At 32.9% G+C, this 22,695-nt stretch overlaps 1 protein-coding gene across 4 annotated transcripts in view; it reads right to left on the bottom strand.

Annotated features, from left to right (window-relative positions):
* The window catches only part of DENND1B (DENN domain containing 1B), a 267,328-nt gene that overhangs the window by 35,342 nt on the left and 209,291 nt on the right, over positions 1 to 22,695 (bottom strand). For 2 of the 4 annotated variants that reach the window (XM_038541976.1, XM_038541975.1), the window contains exons 17-22: positions 14,437 to 14,483; positions 13,307 to 13,397; positions 6,895 to 6,935; positions 6,110 to 6,178; positions 994 to 1,050; positions 64 to 171 (exon numbers count right to left, since the gene is read on the bottom strand). In XM_038541976.1, the coding sequence (XP_038397904.1) occupies positions 64 to 171; positions 994 to 1,050; positions 6,110 to 6,178; positions 6,895 to 6,935; positions 13,307 to 13,397; positions 14,437 to 14,483 (413 nt within the window). The remainder of the gene's footprint in view (positions 1 to 63; positions 172 to 993; positions 1,051 to 6,109; positions 6,179 to 6,894; positions 6,936 to 13,306; positions 13,398 to 14,436; positions 14,484 to 22,695) is intronic. The other 2 variants (XM_038541978.1, XM_038541977.1) reach the window with 1 other exon arrangement.

Raw genomic sequence — 22,695 nt, 5'->3', positions numbered from 1 at the left:
ATTGTTCTTAAAGAATTGGCATTACATAATTTTAGGATTTGGAGACATAAGTGTAAACCTTACCTGGGCAAGTTTTCGTTTTTCTGTATTTCCTCCCTTTTCATTGTGTAATGTGTAAACTGGTGTATATTGTACAGAACCAGAACAGGTACCATAATCCTCTTCATTTTCCTACATATGGGGAAATATACAAGAGGAATTATTTTAAAATACTTTTTAAATTACATTTAGACAAACTATCTGATACCGATATGAACAGCAAAATTATGCTTTAGATATAAGTTTAAAAGATCTACTTGGGAAGAAAATGTATTTTTCTTTATTACGAATCAATGATTTCCAAAATCATCTCTATTTGGAATAATCTAAATAAAATTTGTACACAGATTATTAACTCTCATCACAAAAATGGAAGTTTTAAGTAATACTTTTTCTTCAAAGGTAGAAATTCAGAACTGACAAAATCTGCAAAGATGTAACATGTACTCAAATCGAAAACACACACATATTCATACATATGCAATATTCATAGATTCAAATATGTATCTTCAAAAACAACCCTCTTTACATTAAGAACATGCTTCAAATTAAAGTAGCCACTGTTGCAAAGACCCTAGAAAACCAAATGATGGCATTCCTGGATTACTTCTGCACCAAAGACCATCTTTATAAAGAAATTCTCAGCTTGAAGCAAGAATTTCAATTGTGATATCAAGGCAATCAACTTTATGAAAACATACATCCTGTTAAAGCATCTTTGAAGATCTCCATTGTTCTGTGATAAAATATGCAAACAATAAAGAGATTATTCAGTAGATGCATATAGAATGGCAGATAGTTGCCAGAGGGCTTGTTATGAAAAATACATTGTTGAACAAAGGGCTAAGCATATTTCAAACATCATTAAAAACATAAATCTCATGTGATTTGTAAAGTTTAAGCTTCAAACCAATGCAAGAATCAAGGAAGAATGAAAAGAAGAATATGACATACCTTGTGTTTTAGCTTACTCTTCACTTCCTTTATTCCCTGCTTTGCATGATTTTTTGCCTAGAAAAGGGTAACACAAGTGTCTGGCTCAGCATGGTTCTATTACCATTTAAAGGGTAAGTAGATGAGATCTCACTTCATGGAACTTGCTAATAACATCCTACTATTTAGAAAAAGAACATATTATAACCTAAAACTTTTTTCAGGAAGAGCACACCACTTACTATTATATCTGAATTAGTGAAAACATGATTAGTCTCTATTTGCATACTAGTATCCTACAAAGGCTAACATGTAGCCTATTTTGCCTCCTAAACTATAGAAAACATAGGAGTCAATCAGATGACTACACTACTCAGTCTTAATTTGAAATTGTGATTAACTGGGGGTGAAAAGGAGAAAGCACACCATCATAGCAGCAGGCTATTCGCACAAATGTTTGGACTTTAAGAAACGGGCAACTTTACAAAGCTTTATCGAAGTGCTTTTATATGCAGAAACAAGTTTTTAATAGCAGAGATATCTTAATGTTATAGCTATTTCACGTCCAGTTTTTCTGGCACAAATTAAAAGTCACTTAACGAAAGATGCTATCCTCATGTTCCATAGGGAATCTCACTGCAGCATTTGAGCCTCTCAGGTCCTGATATGATTCCTGCAGGATATAATTTAACTAAAGACAACTATGGCCCTTCCATAAAAGCCTTGGCCTTTATTCCACTGGGAATTCCCAGAGTGGCCAGAGTAGAAAAGAAAAGAAATTCACATTTATATCATGTTTCCTCAGTATATGACTATATGCTGGGTACCTAGCATGTATCAGCTCATTTAACCATCACAATTTGAAATTAATACCATTATTATTACATTTTACAAATAAGGAAACTGATTCAGGGGGGATCAGTCTGCATAGCCTATATTCAAATCTGGGCCTATATAATTTCTAAGTCCAACTTCTTCCCTTCTCAAAGGAGAAAGAAGAACTAAAGTTTTAAAAATATATCCAGGGCGTCTAAGCCTCATGAGAAAAAAGACATTATGAGTCTCATTCTATAGACATGGAAACTAAGGTCATACAGACTTAAGACATTCCAACTCCTGGAACCCATGGGTGGCTCATTTGGTTAAGTATCTGCCCTCGGCTCTGGTCATGATCCCAGGGTCCTGGGATTGAGCCCCTAGTCGGCCCTCTGCTCAGCAGGGAGCCTGCTTCTTCCTCTTCCCCTGCCTGCCATTCTGCTTACCGGTGTTCTCTCTGTCAAATAAATAAATAAAATCTTAAAACAACAACAACAACAACAACTTTCCAACTCTAGTGTTCTTGTTCCTTCTACCAAACCATCCCACTTTCCCAAGTTACTTCTAGGAAGAGTGAATACATGTCTTCCCGAGTTCATTTACGGGAAGGCTCTTAATTCTTTCCTGTTAATATCTGTAGTACCTAATATAAAATTCAGTATATAGTAACTGCTTCAAGAAATGTCTAAAACTCAACTAAACAATTATTTCTTTATTGTAAGTGAGGTAAAATCAAAACATATTACACACAGTAAGAGATAACCTAAAAGCCAAACACTAAATTATATTTCCATAGTTCTTTAGAATTAATAAAGCATTTTCACATCCATTGTTTTACTGGTAAAGCCACTGAATCTACTTAGAGAGCCTGTATATTTTTTAATATTTTATTTATTCATTCATGAGAGACACGCAGAGAGAGGCAGAGACATGGGCAGAGGGAGAAGCAGACTCCCTGCAGGACTCAATCCCAGGACCCCGGGGTTCACGAATTGAGCCAAAGGCAGGACACTCAACCACTGAGCCACCCAGGTGACTCAAAGGGTCCTGTATTAATCCCTACATTCCCATTAGGTAAAAATGAGTAACTACCAAGAAAATGTTCCTGTTTCCATCTCCTAGAATTTGTCTCCATCTATGCTCTTATTCTGTCTATACTCTAATTTTTCTAAATATCCTCTATTCTTTCGAAATTCCCTTGATTCACACTAATCTTTTCAGATGCTCCTATGCATATAAAGTTGAATTGAGAGTGAGTCATGGTTCTAAATGCCCTACCCCCTCCACTGACCTCTTTCAGACTATTTGGAAGATGGGGCACAGGTTTTCAATACCAAGTCAAAATTAAGCAATAAATATCCCCTACAGAGAAGCATCCAGCAAATAATTTAAAATGCAAAAACCTAACAAGAAAGTTGACTCAGAAAATCTTTTAGCCAAATTAATTATGTCTTCACTTTACTGTTACTTTCAGATTGATAAGAAAAGTATATGTGTTAATTCTAGTTTTCTTTACGATCTTTGCAAGCATAGAAAAATATAAGCATAAAAAGCACAGAAGAAATGTTCTAAGCATAGAAAAACTGTTCTCTGAATAGGACAAAATCATTATTTCCTTCAACAAATATATTTTCAATTCTTTTGTAGTATGTTCAAAACACAGAGTGAAGTGACAGTGCTATAAACATAAAATTAGCAGAGACAGTACTTCTGTCACTCACAGTATGTACCACACTCATTTCTCTAACTCATATAACCAGTACAACACCTAGTTTATTAGAGATACTCAATTTACTGAATGAATGAAACAGTTTAAAACATGGTTCCCAGTTTTTAAAAATTTACTATGTATGGAAAGTCAAGTAAATAAATTCTGTTAAACCCATTCAAGACAGATTAGAATTTTTGTTCATAGTAATCTGTGGTCAAAGGAGGAAGTTCAAGAGTTCATATTTCAGAATATGAGCATACTGGAAAGAGTAGTTTTAGATACAACTACGAAAGTCATAAATTGACTTTATTTGTCCCAAACCTCTTGACTTTGTGATTCATGTACAACATGATCATGAGATAAATGGTAAAAGTGATTAAATATATTCTGAAGATCTTCATTTGCCTGAAATTAATTTAGGAAATAATCTTCCAGAGAGAATTTTAACTAGGAAACATTTTACTATTCTGCAGAAAATAAACACTCTACTGATTAGAAAGATAAAATATGAAAAATGAATGAAATTTTGAACATGCTTATTTCTGGGATTTTTGGAAAATATGAGTGAAATTAAGGAGAAAAACACATTTAGCAAAATAATATAACACAATTTCTCTAAGCCTGAGGAAAAACTTCAAGTATTTGTTCAAGGAATAAAATAAAGGGCACTTGACGAGGAAACATTTTTTAGAATCTTAAATGAATGTGAGAAACAAGGCTAGCCTAATGTTTCTCATGGCAGCCATATGCTATTTCATTGTAAAAAAACAAAATCTCTCCAAAAACTCTCCAAAAATCAAATCACCAGTATTATAAGAAGATAGTGATATATTCAGAGAGGTTTTCCAGAAAAACTATGAAATGACCAAACAAAATGCAGGGGCTGATGTTTCCCAGGAAAAATCATGACCTCTTCCTACTCTTACATTATGATAAGGCTTCAAACAGTTCAGAATTTTGGCCCGTTTTTTTGAATCCATTCTGTAGATTAGCTTTCCTACTATAATATGTAATCTTTGAAACGTTTTTTTTTTTAACAGTAATGGTAGCTACATATATGTCATAATTGTAAGTTAAAACAAGAAAAGAAAAAAAAAAAAAAAAAAAAAAAAAAAAACAAGAAAAGAAGTTCAAAGCTTATTTAAAATGTAGTATTCCATTGTTAATTCAATCACATCAATTCCTTTACTGAGAAAGCATTTGAAGATAAATTCCTATAAAATGAAAATTATTGCCCTTGGGCGCCTGAGTGGCTCAGTAAGCGGATAAGTGGAGTGTTGGACTCTTCGGCTCAGGTCATGATCTCAGAGTCATGAGATGGAGCCCAGCACTGGGCTCTTTTGTGTTCAGTGTGGAGTCTGCTTGAGATTCTCTCTCCCTCTTCCTCTGCCCCTTCCCATGCTGCACATGCTCGCTCCCACTCTCTCTTCTCTCTCTCAAGTAAATAAATAAATAAAATCCTAAACTACTGCTCTGAATATTTTTATTTTATTTATATATTTATTTTATTTATTGCATTTAAAAAAATACTTTACTAAATACCAACCCCCTAAGAGATAAAGATGTGTGCAGGCAAAACAAGTGTTGAAATAGAAGTATGTCTACAGGCCCTATGAGCACACAGAATGTAGAGAAAAACCCTTGGAGTGTGGGGTTAGAAATATGGAAATTTTTGTTCAGGGAAACAACTATGCCTAAACTAAACCTTTAATAGGATGAATTAGTGTTTACTGGGTGAATAAAATCCAAGAAATAAATGTTTCAGTTAGTAGACATGGATTATATAAGAATAGAGGCAGAAGAGAACATCTTGCATTCATGAAATTAGGAGTAGCTCAGTATCTTTAGGGATATGGCAGGCTCAGAGGGTTGGGGTGAATTGAAAGGACATAGGGGTCAAGGTCTTACAAGGTCTTAAATGGTCTTATTTATCACATTAAAGAGATTTTTATTTCATTATTTATTCTGTGTTATTGCTATTGATACAGGTGTTCTTAAATTTTACTAAAACCTAAAATAAAATCACTGAAGAATTTTAATTATGGAGAGTCAAGTATCTTTGAGGGAAGAGAAACTGCCATATTTTTCTATTTTTTCCTACTTAAGCCTCAAGTATACAATGAGAATTTAAAATACATTGTTAAATGAAAGAATCAAATCTTTAAAAATGGCACTTCATTATGGGCTGTTTCAATTTAAGTTCACAATCTTGCTGATAGCTTTGAAATAAACTGAAGAATTGTTTTTAGGTTACATAAAGGGAATATCCTTTCTATACAGTAGTTGTAAAAACTGAATTCACTTTGGTCAATATTAACTCTGAATTTTTTAAAAGAAAAAATAGGAAGTATTCTAGACTTATATGTCTGTAGGGTAGGAAAATGTATTATCAAAAGAATTTTTTAAAAGATTTATTTATTTATTCATGAGAGACACACAGTGAGAGGCAGAGACACAGGCAGAGAGAGAAGCAGGTTCCTTACAGGGAGTCCAATGTGGGACTCTATCCCAGATCCTGGGATCATGCCCTGAGCTGAAGGCAGACGCTCAACCACTGAGCCACCCAGGCGTCCCATCAATAGAATTTTTAAATATCAAAAGAAAACTTACAAATTTATATGCTGTCCGTACAGCTGGAGTTGCTTTGGTCATTGCTGTGTTAAATAGTGCACCTCCTTTCTACAAAGGGAAAAACAGAAACATATTTCCAAAAATTTTAAACCAGACTGTCCTGAAAGCAAAGCATTATTAATAGTATAGAAAAAGAGCTTTACTCAAAGTTAAACAAAGACCTACAGAAATTATGTCACATTAAGTGTTTTCAAACTTTCATACACTATAGTAATTTCAGACAAAATATAAACATTCTACTCTGTTCTTTTAGTTAGTGTAATATATGATTTAAGAATCATTGTATCTTTGCAGTTTAGGCAGACTTGAGCAATATGACCAGTAATAGGTTTATATTTAAAACTTAGTAAAAAAAAAATGAGCTACAATCAACTCTTTATTGTTTTAAGGTTGAACAATAAAGCCTAAATCTGTGGAGGCAAGTTTTACATTTAAAAAATCACATTAACAAAAGCACATTACCAAAAATGATAAAACTACCCTCGAATCCTGCTTGTAATTCCTTTGTTTTAGGATGTAATAGAAGGTTACAATAACATCTTGCTTTTCAAATTGTGGCATTTATGGAACAAAAGCTTTCCATTTTAAAATTATGGTATCAAATTATAATAACATAAAATAAAAATATTTAAAATGTGAAAAAATATACATACATTTCAAATATTGCCAATTAACAGCGTAAGTATAAGTAGTATTCTTTTATTGAACATTTCTCCATATATACTTGAGTGAAGGAATTAAAAACAGTGAAGGATTATCATTACCTTGACAGTATGCACCCACTGTTGATATGACCTTGGGTTCCCTGGAAAATATAAAAATAAGATGTCAGGAATATTTAATCTAAAATAAGTCCATAAACTAAAATTAATCAAGAACTAACATTTCCAGGTTTTTAGCAGGCAAATTTTATTTATCTGCAATGTTGTGAAAAAAGCAGTGGTATCTGAAGAACTATTAAATTGTTCTAATTCTTAGGAACACGGTGATTAGAATGTTTAAGAATAGACATTTTTTCTTCACTCCCATATGAAGGCAACATATCTTCTTTCATTTTAATATCACATTCAGAGTGGGAAAATATATCCCCTTTTTTGAAATCCAAGATTCCTATGTCTTTTATAATAAATTTTCAACGTTTTATGTCTATGTTGTCTTGTAAAAGTTTGCCTCTTTTATGCAACTGGGTTCATTTAAAAATAACACTGCAGGTGCAAAGGGAAAGAAAAAACTAGAAGGGAATTTAAAAATTGCAAAGAAACTTGAAGACAAAAAGCAATTATTCTATGTCTTTTTATTATTAACATTAATTGATAGCAAATTTTACTATAATGCAATTAAATCACAGTCATGGTTCTTAAGATATTCTCTAGTCATAAATCCAAGTTTGAAAGATACTACCCAAGGAAATATGAAGCAAATGAAAGTTATAGTCTACAGAATATGATGGTTATTAGAAAGTTCAAATACTGACAAAGTTCTTTTTTTTAAGTTTTTATTCAAGTTCCAGTTAGTTAACATACAGTGTAATATTACTTTCAGGTGTACAATACAGTGATTCAACACTTCCATACAACACCCAGTGCTCATCACAAGTGCACTCCTTAAAACCAGTTCTAATAAACCTAGTAATCATATTTGGCTCCAAATATGGTAATTTAATCAATAAAATTATTTCAGAAGGCAAAAAACCAATACACAGTCTCAAGTAATGTTTTGTATCAACTTGATTTCTTTTACCTTCTTGGTTTAAATGCTTAAAAAAACAAAATCCTGATGGCTACTGAGAGACTTTCCAGTACAGGTAATCCCTAAAACAGATTATGATCTGTTCTTTTTTTAATTGAAGTAGTTGACATATTACATTATATTAGTTTCAAATATAGAGCATAATTATTCGATACTTCTATATATTGCAAAATGATCACCACATAAATCTTGTTAACATCTGTCACCATATATGTTCTCTACTTGTATGTAGTTGTGTTCTTTTAAAAAAATTCATTACCTTGCTGTTATTACAATAGAAGCAGAATGAACCCAGCCCAAGAATTGACTTCCAGCTGTTTTCTTTGCATTCCTAATCAACATCATGCAAAATGTGTCCCAGTCTGAAATTACTCCTGTAATTAAAAATCTTTCTCTAATTAAAAAAAGAAAATCAAGAAACAATCCCCATTGTGAAAAACATCTCTTACTACTACTCAGCACTGCACTTCACTTTTCTAGAAGAAAATACATGGGCAAAAATGATATTTTTTTCTAATTTTATGAAATGATTATAGCAAAATGTATCTATGTAAAAGTCTCCATAAATAAGCTTTGCAGTGTTTAAAAACGATGAGTTTCAGGTGGTATTTGCCCTGAACAATTTTTTAAATCATATTTCCTTTGTAGAATGACAAAAAAATTAAACTTATTCTAATCAACTTATTTCCAAGGAGAGTTTATTAAATACAAAAAAATAAACAGTGTATCTTTATCTAGACTGTTCATATACTTTTATTTCTCTATTAAAAGTTCTCATCAGTTCATATACTTACTAACTTCTCTATTAAAAATCACACATTTAAGACTTGCTTACTATTTATAGTAATTTGGAAAGTGCTTTATTTTCACCCTTTTTCCAAAATGAAATGAAGAAAGTAGAAAGAGAAACATTAACTTCTATATAACTAGTTAGAACACTGTCAATCCAGAAAATACTTTTTTAAGTCTCTAAACTACAAAGAAAATAAGTATCATAAAACATCAGAGCAGTTTTAGAAAGTTCAGTGTCTTATTTCAAGTTGTGAGGAACAAAAATGGCTCCTATGAGGCTCTTCAGAGGTCACAAAATGTTTTCTACCTACCTACATTACTTTATTTAAGTTGTGTTTTTACACTCTTAAGATAGGCAAAGCGAGGTAGCACAGTTCAATGAGGGAGCAAGTAGGTTTTGGAGTACAATGGATCTGAGAGTTCAAGTCCACTGTATCCTTGTAAACTATGCAATTTGGGACTAGGTCTTTAACCTGGCTGCTACAATGTTACTTAGTACAATACCTGGAACATTACAGTTACACCAAAAATGTAAGTCATTATTGTCAGTAACATGCCAAAGGTTCTGAGGTGGTACATTATTTGCCCAAGGTTGCAAAGATAGCAATTGAGAAAGAAAAAGAATCTAGGTATTTGAATTCTTGGTTCAGTAGTCCTTCAACTCTGAAATTCTACCTCTTAAGATTGCTTAATAAAATATGATAAAACAGAGATTTCCTCTGTACCACTTCACACTAATTTCATTAGAAAGCAGATACCTTGAGAAGAAACAGTTGGCAGAATGAGCAATAATAATCCAGAATTATATGCAGAGGGGAAAACAGGAAGTCCCTAAATAAACTGCTTGAGATGATAGGGAAACATGTGGTACAATTTAGGTAGATTCTTGTTAAAGAAATTTTTAAAAGATATTTGTATCTCTAAATTTAGTGCTTTTCATATTGAAAGCTTCTATTTCCACAAAATTTATGAGACAAGCACATTATTCTTAAAAAAAAATTTAAGGCTGTTTTTCTTCTTAAAAATGGATCTGAATGCCAAAAAAAATGTCTGAGTTCTTCCACCAAAGTAACTGGATTATGGAAATAACCATTATTGAGGAAATTCCTAACATTGTTCTCATTAAACATACGAGTGATTTTCTCACACTCAAGGACAAAATTATCTTTGTTTCTCACTTGTGTAAAGATTTCTTCTTCAAATGTATTTGTTTAAATTCCAGTGATTTGGAGTTACTTCTCAAAAAACATAAATTTACCTAAATGGTTCAGTGAAGACAGAAAAATGCCGCTAAAGCAGATGACTACCTACTACCTCTTCAAATTCCCTTGGTGCTTTGGTCAGTACAATAAATAAAAGATTGATCAGATTATATGAGGAAATCACTGAAGAAACAAATGCTAATGAAGAATAACTATATGCTTCTACATAAAATCAATCTGAAAATGTTTCTCCTTTTTAAAATTTAGATAATTGGAATTGGATTTTAAAAACTAGTCTTATTTTAAGTGAAAAAATAATATGCAAAAAAACCCCACCCATGTTCTTAACTACTCAATATTCCTTAGCTGCTTTTTCATAGACCAATACGTGTGTTTACCTAATTGCATCATTTGTTCTACTCATGTCCACTTTTATTACCTTTCAACCTCTGGATATTCTTCACTTTACACACTTCCTGGTATTACTTCCCTGTTAAGATTGAATATTCTACAAGGGTCTCATGAAAAAAATCAGGAGTAACAGAGATTTCTTTAACAGCCCTGACTGCAGGGATTCACAGGACAGAAAATGGTTTTTGGAAATCTGTACGCATCTACAGTCTGTAACCATAGTTCTAGATTCAATCTGGATCTAGATTTTCTATGTATGACTGTCCTGCCCTGTATATTTTTATCGGAGCCACAATCATTATAAAATTCTATGATGCTCACATTCATTTTATCATAATTGTGTATACTGGCAGCAAATACCGCATACAAACTGCCACTGTAACGACACAGAAAGGGGAGAAACTAAATGCTTCTCTGAAACATCCTAATAATTTTTGTTTCAAGGAACATAATTTTTTCCTCAGCTTTAGCAAATGTTGATTTCTCTTATAGTGATCCTTCTTAGGGCTTTATGTGTACAAAATCTTCAACAGATAATCAAGGGATGGGAATTTTACTTTTATCCAATCAGAGTAGAGAAAGTTTGGGTAGTGCTCTTGTTTACTGAATGTCTTCCAATTAAGATTTCTTATCATAAGAAAGCAATATATTATCGTTATTAAAGCAAGAGCTTTGAAGCCAGGCAGATACATGTCGAGCTTAGACTCTAGCCCCAGTAGCTATGTGACCTTGAGGAAGCTGTTGAGGTAAGTGCCCTCATAAAGCTGGGGATGGATAATCAAAATACCCCATAGGTGCTGTGAGGATTAAATGAGATAAAATTGGTAGAGCTCTTCTAAGAGATCCTGCCACATGTTAATAAGTAGGAACAAGTATAGTTATTATCACTATGAGAGAAACAACAGTTAAAATAGTTTGCTTCTTTGAAAAACAGTTTCATATCATGATATAGACATATTCTTTCTTACAAATGTAGGTTAAGTGACAAATGTATAATGTTCTTTTATCTATATATCTCCTCATTTATAAGAACATTACTACTTTTTACTAGATCATTCATATTTTTATTTAAAACCTGAACAAATTGTGCTTTCCTTTCTTCTGAGAATAATCTCTATGTATCTCTAAAATAATAAACTAAAATAATTAAAAAATAACACGTGCTAACCAGGCATAATTTTTAATATACTTTCTTGCTGTACACACTGAAATTAGTACTTGTTGAACTATGCTTTCCTTTTGAGTCAGTACTGCCCCCGCCACCACCAAATTAAGATAGGTGTTCAAAATCTTTTTCATTTTTAGAAAGGACAACAAAGTGCTTGGCATGAAGTTGAACTGAAAATGTAGCAGTCTCTAAGTCAGATGCCAACTGGCGATCAATTTTTTATCCTTTTTAAACCATAAGGCCTTTAATGAACAATTTTAGCAACCGCTTTCCCACTGGAAAAGCCCATCTATTCTCTATTCTAGTACAGAGGTATCTGGACTAATGGTTAAGACTACAGAATTTAACTATACAAAACGATCATAGTTCTACCCCATTACTGTCACAAGATGTCATCTTCAATTCCTTATAAGATACTAGCCCCACGGGTCATAAAAATAATGAGACAGCAGTTATATAAATACTGAATAGATGCCTCAAGCAATTTGTCCATGAGCTGACAATATTTTGCTTGTCTGAGTTGAAAAGCAGAAAAGCCTTATTTTAACACAAAAATTCCATTGAAGCTAAATTTTTACCCATGAGTTGAGGAAAGCAAGGAGCTGAATGACTGACTGCACACTTGGCTTACTTGCTGAGTCAAGTAAACTAAAGTTTTTCCCAAAGCTAAATGCTTTCAATGAAATGCTATACTTATGTCAGGTGAAGATCCATAAATGCTCAGTTCCTTTGTACCTCTTTTAATGAACAAATTATCTAAATGGTTTTTGTATTTCTATGGTACAAAAATATATCTTATTTAGGAATAAAATTAAATTTGGGGAAATCTGTAGATGAGTACTTATTACTCTTTGTTTTTTCATGTTTTATTTCTCAATTCTAGTAACTATTTATTCACACATATCCCAAAGACATTTTCCCCAAAATTAAACCTATAAATAAAGAGAAAAAAATTACTATTATACATGGTGAGAATGAACATCAGAGATTTTTGTTTGTTTAGTCCACCCCGTATCTGGAACAGTGCCTAGTATATAGGTAAACACTTAGCACAAATACCAGCTGAATAAATCAATGTGACATTTCAAGGACTCCAGCAAAATTCTCTGCCAGAGTCAGGACTATATACCAGAGCAATCATGTACAAAGTACCAGTTCATAAGTCATTAACTGCCTAGATAATTGTAACATTGTTTGAAATCTTACATATCAAACATTGCAATTGTTTAATTATATTAAAGTGCATTATATTAAATAAAAATGAGATATCACCTAGCTTATGTTTCACACATACAAAATAATACGACGCCTTCCATTTATTTAGTGAGCACTTTTTACAGTGACAAGTGTAAGCACATGGGATGGTAAACTGAAAAGTCTTTTCCTCATGCTGCAGTGTTCTGCAAAGCAAAAAAAAGGTAAAGACTTCTATAACAATACACTTACTTAAAATGTAAAAAAGCACTTGTGGTATTCAATTTTTTAGATAATATTACAATCTAATATTTCAATTATAATCTCAGTTCTGTAATTCTTACTTAGTAGTAGCCATCACTGTGGTTTTTTTTTTTTTTAGCAGAGAATACTAGTCAGGATGCAAGACAGGAAGATATAAGCTAACTGCATTTCTGTGATATTTATTTCTACTAATATTAAGAGATTATCCAAGTAAACAAGTAGCAATTCATGAGACCATCTTAACACCTTGAATAATAATACCATAGCTCTCATAAGATGAAAAAATATACCTAAGACATTAGAGAAAATAGTAGAGTATATCAGATAGATACAAGTGCAAAAATCAAGACAATTATTACTCAGAAAATGGATAATCATACTAGAACTAGTCTTTACCTCCACAAAAGCCACCTGAAGTGATTTCCTCTTCAAATATATCAGAGAAACCTCTTCCTGCATTTAGTTTTGCCAGTCGACCATCAATAAACTGAAATTAAAAGTGTCATATGTTAATTTTCATTCATAAAATGAATTTTACTTATAAAAAATATTAGTATCAGATATTCATATAAATATAAATCACACATATATGTGTGTACACACATATATAGGTACATGACAAAAAATTAAAATAGCAAGAGCTCAGTAAAATAACAGCTCTGTAGTTAAATCAGAAATGTATGGCACAGATTCTAACTTCATGAACAAGATAAAGAATGTACATTTACTGGCACTTGGTTACTTTCTATTTTATTTATCTGCAGCATCTGAAATTTGTATCTCTTGAATCATAAAAATATTATAAATGTTTTGAGGTTTCTCCATTCATAACGAAGGTGAAGTATCTTTAAGTTCCCTTGCATAAGAAGACAAGGGTAACATAAAGAAAGACTTTATGATGTCTGAAATGTAGACTTGAAGATTTAGAGATTAATACAAAATGTTTGTTTTTATGCTGGAATTAATCCTGGCTGCAATTTTTTTACCCTGGAGAATTTAAATTTAGCCAAATTAAAATAAAGTAGCTTGACTTTTAAATACTTCTCAATCTGCCCTAGTTCTTTAAAAAAGTTTTCTATTTAAATGAACAAAACTAATTGGGAGGAATTCTATAGAGCAATACAATATTCCTCAGGCAGCAATTTAGCAATTATTTAATGGTAGTAAGTTGTATCACAGTTATAAAACTTTGAGACAAAAATTTCTTACAGACCAAATTAAGAAAGAAACAAATGAAGTCAACAGAGTTCTGTTCAAACTGTGGTTTAACTACCTCTATATTATCATAGAATAATTTTGACCCAAAATGGGTTTAAACATAGTCTAAAAGGATGTACACTCATAGCTTTTTTAAAAAAAAGTATGAGTTGCTCTCATGAAAATTAAAATTTTTGAGGGTAGGCACTATAGATTACCCAGTTTTATATCTTCATTATGCTTGGAATTCAAAAAGTTGCCAGTAATATAAACAAATATGAATAGGAGTTTGGAGAATGAGACGTTTGTATCACATCTCTGCCACTTACTAGCTTTATGATCTTGGGCAACTTGCTGACTGAGTCTGTTTCTCCTTCTATAAAATGGGAAAAATAATAAATATCTTATGGTGTTTTGTGAGGTTTAATTGAAACAATATGAAGTACCTAGATTGCAGGCATAGCATAAATGTTAAATACTAAAGTCCACCTTTTCCCACTACCACCACCACCTTTTTGATCTTTATCCATTTATGAGTTTCCCGAGTGCAGGATCACTGTCTTTCTCATGTGTGTATCTTTAATACCTGGCAAATGCCTAACATATAGTTTGAAATGAATGCTTGCTGAAAGACTGAAGTATACTGAAACAATGTGAAAGGTATATATGGAATTATTCATTTCATTGTATTGAGATAAAAGTAGTAAAACACAATGTTGGCATCTTTGCTACATATGATAAATGGTTAATTTGAAAACAAAGTGGTTTAAAATGCTTGCAAAATTTGACTTTCTTAGATTTTCAACACAGCATTATAAATCAAACTGAAGTGATCTAAGTTGATGGACTAAGTATCATTTTGAAAAAATAAGGTGAAGCAAAATGATAAGTTCAAAGTAATACATTACTGACAAATGAAGCAAACTAAGACATCCTTTTAAAGGACTTAATTTGCTTTAAAAGATTAAGACTACAAGACTTTTTAAAAGGCTTTCATTTTTATGTTTACTAGAAATAATCCATCCATTTTAGTTTGAGTGGAATAGTTCAACGTCCAAAAAGAGATAAATCCCCAAACTATTTACTGATTATGCATTTTTGAGCATGAGTAACTACTTTGTGTTACTGAACTAGTGAATTGAGCCAATAAAAATTAATCACTTGGTAAAATGCTATGTGCTATCACTGACTTTGCAAACAACCCTGTCAGTGACAATCAGACATTTATCTACATACATACTTAATGAAAATGTTTGCTCTTAAAATAAAAGATGGATTTTATGCACACACACACATATTCAATATACATACACACAAATATAGATACCCAGGGATAAGCTGAGAAGTGGCATTAACGGAGAAAAATATGCTTAACGTAACAGTTCTCTAAATTCCTTTTTCTAGTTTTCATTCAGTAACCAGTAACATCTTTTTTCTTTTTCTTCAAGTGGAGTTGGTTCGTGGTCACCCTACTTTGTAATTCTGGAGGATCTCATAGTAAGTAAAAAGGATAAGAGTATTTTTAGCTATTTTGCATAGAAATAATTTTGAACTAAAAATATTATCTGTTGGAAAAGCTATGACTTTATAATGGGCTGTAACCTGTCTCTTGATTAATAGTTACCACATAATTTAGTAAACATGTATCTTTAGGTAATCAGAAGATGTAAGTTTTGGAAGTATTAATTTGGAATTACAAGTAATGACAAGTAACACTTTTATTAACAATGAAAGTGCTACAGATAAAACATAACATTAGGTTCCAAGTATAGCAAATATTTAAAGGAATTTAAGAGTTGGCATTAAGATGATGCTTTTTACATGAATCTTAATATTTTGCTTTTCGTTCCAAAAGTGAAAATTAAAACCTAGATCTAAACATGCTATGTAATCACACCAAATAACAAATAACATAATTGGAAATTTCAAAAAAATTCATAGACCTAATTCCATGGCATGGATTCCATAATTTTATCGTAAATTAGAAATAGATAAAATTCATTCAAATAAGGATATATATATATATATATATATGGGTGCCTGGGTGGCTCAGTAGGTTAACTGTCTGCCTTCTGCTCAGGTCATGATCCCAGGGTCTTGGGACAGAGTTCCGTGTGGGGCTCCCTAATCAGCAGGGAGCTTGCTTCTTCCTCTCCCTCTGCCTCTTCCCCCTCCCCCCTGTTCTTGTGCTCATGTGCTCTCTCTCTCAAATAAATAAAATTTAAAAAAGATATATAGTTATCAAGATCATTAATATTATTCCCTCCAAATCACCAATTATTTCAAGAATTGAATTTTTTTGACCCTTATGACACAATCTTAAAATAGCGTGACAGGTGATGAGAAATATTTTTAAGCAGTAAAGCTATTTCCTGCTACTCTTTTTGATACTATTATTGCTAAGGCTTTTCAAAGCATTTTTATCTCCAAATAACCACCTTAATAGGAAACTGAGTCCATTTAAAGAAACTATCATTTTAAATGGACTTCAGTAAGCAATACTGTTAAATAAACATTCATCATCAATTTTCAAATGCAATTCAATATAAATATTTTAAAAATACAATAAAATGTGAAGAATAGACCTAGTAGTATGCTTCTTCACCAGAAAATATAAAGAATATGTTCTGATCAGATTCAGATTCACAGAGTAAACTTAAATAAATGGCCCAGGAGACTATGTATCTTTCCTTTAAGAGATAAATTGTATGTTTCTCACAGTTCTTTAATTCTTCACCAGTGCACTTCTGGCATTTAATCCAAAAATACAAAACAAATTATGCTATTAATCAATGTCCTAAATGCCTTCAGTTGTGTAGACAGACATAGTTTATGTAAATACGTAATTGCAATCAATCCATCAAAAGTCTGAGGATGACAATAATTAAATTTTAAGATGCTTATATGATTTTTAAAGATTTTGACTTTTTAAAAAGAGATTTGGAGAAAGAGGGTTAGTGGTACAGTTCTTTGTTGTGCTGTAGAAGCGGAAAGACGGAGTGCTGTTTTTTGTGCTTGTTCCTGAAGCAAAGCAGCAGAAGCACCGGAACAACACAATAAACACATCCATCCTCCCCAATTCCTTTTTCAGCCTGGAGGAAAAATTAACATAGCTCAAAATTTATCTCTTGTTAGAAATTCTTCTTGGCACAAATATAAGATAACTAATCTAATAAAGGTTTGAGAGCTAGAGAAAAATACATTTTTAATGAGACAGCAATCTTTAGCAATTTAAAGAAAAATTTAAATACAGTAAAAATTACTTTTAAAATATATGAATTTATGACAGATCTTTAAAATTTCCTTTTTATATAATGCTTTGGGCTAAAAAAAATAAGTAGTCTAATTTAAATATTCCCTTTTTATAAATGCTCAGTAAACCTTGACAGGTTAGTGAAAACTACACTAAAGTGTTACAATAAATTAAGTCAAAAGATATTTATAGACACCTGCTAAATGCAAGGCATTCAGTTAGTAGCTGTATATAAACACAAACTGCTATAACAAATGGGAATAAGGTAGGTCAGTTTAGAGCTAAACCAAAAGAATTAAATATATGAAGGAATAGAAATAAACTGTTATTTTTATTCCATTTCAAGTATTAGGTAACTGAAACTGTAAGATTACTAAATTCCAGTACCATGGGATAATGACCAGAAAGCACTTTGCAGAGCATAAAAATCCCATTTGGTGTGATTTATTATTAGAACTAATAACTTAAAACAACATTAATGGAATAACACTATCCTCCAGGATATATCAACCGATAGTCATTAAATAATCTGCAACAAAACCAGGTCTTTTAAACTTCATGACCACCAGGCCAAAGAATTAATTAATTCAATCATTTGATAAATATCTAATTGAATGTTTACTGTATGCCAGGAACTTTTCTAGATGCCTAAAATACAGAAATGAATAAAAGAAAAATTCAAGCCTTTGTGAACTTTCTTTTTTCTTGAGGAGTCTAACTAAATAAAGGCTTACTGATTTATCTTTTCAAAGAACTAGGTCTTAGTTTCATTGATCTTTTCTATTCTTTTTTAAGTGTCTATTTTCGTTTATTTCCTCTCTGATCTTTATTATTTCTTTCCTTCTACTAACTTTGTTCGTTTAAACTTAGACTATTTGAGACTTTCCTTGTTTTTTTGAGATACCTGTGTGTCTCCTCAGACAAAGGCAACAAAAGCAAAAATTAACAAATGAGGGGGGCAGCCCTGGTGGCGCAGCGGTTTAGTACTGCCTGCAGCCTGGGGTGTGATCCTGGAGACCTAGGATGGAGTCCCACGTTGGGCTCCCTGCATGGAGTCTGCTTCTCCCTCTGCCTGTGTCTCTGCCTCTCTCTCTCTCAACTAAATAAAACATTAAAAAAAATAAGCTAAAAAGGGTTTTTTCAATAAATTATTGAAAAAAATTAACAAATGAGACTATATCAAACTAAGAAGCTCCAGCATAGTGAAGGAAACCATCAACAACATGAAAAAATACAACTACTGAATGGGAGAAGATACTTGCAAATGATGTAGCAGTTGAAGGGTCGATATCCAAATTATATAAAGATCTCATACAACTCAAAACAAAACAAAACAAAAACCCAATTAAAAAATGGGCAGAGGACCTGAACAGACATTTTTCCAAAGAAGACATACAGATGAATGATAGGCATATGGAAAGATGTTCAACATTATGAATCAACAGAGAAATGCAAATTAAAATAAGATTACATCTCAAAACTGTCAAAATAGCTATTATCAAAAAAACAAAAAGTAAGTGTTGGCAAAGATGTTGGCAACATGTACTGTTGGTGGGAATGTAAATTGGTGCAGCTACTAACAGTATGGAGGCTCCTTCAAAAAATTAACAATAGAACTACCATAGTATCCAGCAATTTTACTTTTGGGTATTTATCCAAAAAAATTAAAACACTAATTCAGAAAGATATATATACCCCTATGTTCATTGCAGCATTGCTCACAATAGCCAAGATAGGACAGCGACCTGTGTCCATGGATAATTGAATGGATAAAGAATCTATGTGTGTGTGTGTGTGTGTGTGTGTGTGTGTGTATATATATATATATATATAAAATGAAATCTGGCCATTTGCCAAAATGTAAATAGACATAGAGGGTATTATGCTAAGTGAAATAAGTTAGGTAGAGAAAGACAAGTATTGTAGGATTTCACTTACATGTGGAATCTTAAAAAAAAAAAAAAAGAACAAACAAAACAAAACAGAAACAGACTTATACATACAGAGAACAAACCACCAGTTGCCAGAGGGAAAGGTGGCAGGAGCATGGGTGAAATAGGTGAAGGAGATTAAGTACAAACTTCCAGTCATCAAATAAGTAAGTCACAAGGATATAAACTACAGCATAGGGAATAAAGTCAATAATATTTTAATAACTTCAGATAGTGACAGGTGGTGACTAGACCCATGGTGATAATCATTTCATAATGTATAAAACTATCGAATCTCTATCTTGCTGTATACCTGAAACTAATACAATACTGTATGTCAATTATAATTCAGTAACGAAAAAACCCTTCATGATGCTTAGACATTTAGCAGGGGAGTAGGGGAGTGAAAACATGAAATTTAAAAAAATGTAATAAATTAAGTAGTGAGTTAGGTGGTGATAGGTGTTGGAAAATTAGATAGAATTGCATAAGGAAGACTGGGGAGTTTGGGCAAGGAACTTCCAATTTTAAAGAGTGTAGTCGGGGCAGATATGAAGAAGATGATATCTGAGTCAAGACTTGAAAGCAGTGAGGAAGTAGGCCACAGTTTATGGGAAAAAGTATTCCAGGGAAAGGGAGCCACCAGCATAAATAACACCCTGAGAGAGAAGTAAGCATATAATCAGTAGGCCTGTAGGAAGCTACAGGTGTTGACAGAAAACTCAGCCAACCGTGAGGACTACTCTCACTTTAAAGTCATAATCTGCCATCTCCAATGTGCTCTGAATGATGCCAAACAATTCTACTATTTTTCTAGTCTACTCTCTCTCCCACCTATTTCATATCTTCTCCCTCCTTAAATATTTTTTTCTTTTTTTTCCCCCTCCTTAAATATTCAACCACTTTCCCCATTCTCTCTCAGCTGATGACCTTGCTTCCTAATTTCACTGAAGGAGGCGGGGTATGGGGGGTGGGGGGTGGAAGTGGAATCCTGAAGTCATTAAAAGAAAAATTCTGCAAGTTCTAAGCATCTCAATTATCCAGCCCCTCCACCTCCTCCTCTTCCCATGCCTCTGCTTTCTCTCTTGTTATGCATGAAATAACTGTGCTTCTCACAAAGACCAACCCTGCTAACAAGTTTTGCTTTTTCCTGAATATAGCTTTCTTTCTCTACTAGATCTTCCCATCAGCCTACACACGTGTTATTTCTTCTCCTGATCCCTTTTACTTCTCTGGCTAGGTCCATTTCTGCATTGCTTTTTACAGTAAAACACAAAGGAGATGTCAGGACTTTGGTCTCCACTTCCTCTTCTCTCATGCTTCAACCATGATTTCTGCCTCACCATTTCAGCGAATTTGCTCTTGCTGAGGTCATCAGATCTCACCAAATTCAGTGGTCAGTTTCAGGTCTTTATTTTAATTAACTTGTCACGAGACTTTGGCAGTGCTGTCCCCTTTCTCTTTGGTATTATTTCCCTATTGAGCCATGAAGATACCTTACTGTGTTGAACTCTCTCTAACCTCACCGGTCACTCACTCTTTCTTAGCCTCCTTCACCATTGCCTCCTGCTATTTATTATCAGTTCCTGGGCTCCTTAAAGACCATTTCTCTGTATAGCCACTCCTCCGATAATCTCAATTTTCCTTGAGTCTAATGGCTTTAAATCCTATCCCTATGTTGATGACTTCCAAATTTCTATTTCCAGTTCTAACTGTATCCTCTGCCTCATTTATCCATTTGCTAACCAAGTTGGATGTCTAACATCTCAAACTTAACATATCCAAAATTGAATTCTTCTCAGCAACATCTTTCTTGCCCATAATATTCCTCATCTCAGAGGAACGACAGCTACAGCTTAGCAGTTTCTTGGATAAGAAATCATGAAAACAAAAAAACAAAAAAAATAAAAAAAATAAAAAAAAAAAAAAGAAATCATGAAAACATCTGTGATTCCTCTTTCTTCCACCCACCATACTAAATCTTTCAGAATATCCACTGACTTTATCTTCAAAATGGATCCATAACCTGACCAGCTGCTACCCTATCTTCCATGAGCCAGTTCCTAAATGCCATCACTTCTCACCAAGATTATAGCAATAGCCTTCCACATCTTCCTCTCTGCTTCTGTCTTTGACCACCCTACAGGAAGTTGCTCAAATGCCACATATTCCATGAAATCCACACTGATTATACTATCTTAAATTCCTTCCTAGCCTCCAAGCTGCCTCCCTTTTCCATTCTATTTACTTTTCCATAGTACTTATCATCTTTGAACATTCTACATAATTTATTATCTGTCCCCTTCATACTAGAAATAAAAGATTCACAAAGTCAGATATTATTTTTTGTTTTGTTTTCTGATACATCTCAGCATCCAGAACACTACCTCATACATAAGTAGACACTCAAGACACTCAAATTATATTGAATTGAGAGAATGAATAAAGAATACCTAGATGAATGTTTCCAAAACTTTAGTGTGCATATTATCTATTTCATTAACAATGTAGATTGCCAGGTTTTAATCCAGGCATCTTGAATCAGAAATTTTGAAGGTGAGACTCAAGAATATCCATTTATAATAGACTTTCTAGGTAAATCTGATGCAGATGGTTTGAGACCCCTCTTAGAGAAACACTGTTTAAAATACTAATTGAAGTGGGGCACCTGGTGGTTCAGCCAGTTAAGTGTTTATCTTTGGTTCATGTCATGATCCCAGGGTTCTGGGATGGAGCCCCATGTCAGGCTCCCTGCTCAGCAGGGAGTCTGCTTCTCCATCTCCCTCTACCCCTCATCCCCAACCTGTGCGCACTCTCTCTCTCTCTCTCTCTTTTTAAAGATTGTATTTATTTATTCATGAGACACACACACACAGAGGCAGGGACATAGGCAGAGGGAGAAACAGGGTCCCCTGCAGGCAGTCCAAAGCGGGACTCGATCTCAGGACCCTGGGATCATGACCTGAGCCAAAGGCAGATGCTCAACTACTGAGACACCCAAGTGCCCCACTCTCTTTCTCTCAAATAAATAAAATCTTTAAAAAAATTAAAAAATAAAATACTAAGTAAAGTGAACAAAGGATGCTGAAAAATCTATATTCTTTGTCCTGATAAGCTATCTCTCCTGTACGTTCCTTCCTTCTACCAATAAGTCTCCAGACCTTTCCTATGTCACATTTTATTTTGATTATTTTTTCATATTACAAAATCAGTGCTTAATACAATTACCATTTCCCAATAATTCATATATCAAATGTTTCCTAATACTCCAAACCTGTTGAATCTTTAATATAGTAAGGCATGTGTTGATCTTAGCTATAGATTGCATACCATACATAAGTAACTATCATGCTTCTTTTAAGAAAAGATTAATAGGATAATGTAGAAATTCATAGGATTTTATT

The sequence above is a fragment of the Canis lupus genome, chromosome 7 (genome assembly GCF_011100685.1).
Source record: "Canis lupus familiaris isolate Mischka breed German Shepherd chromosome 7, alternate assembly UU_Cfam_GSD_1.0, whole genome shotgun sequence".
NCBI lineage: Eukaryota > Metazoa > Chordata > Mammalia > Carnivora > Canidae > Canis > Canis lupus.
The sequence above is the reverse complement of the archived record's forward strand: the minus strand, read 5'-3'. Positions and strand labels throughout refer to the sequence as shown.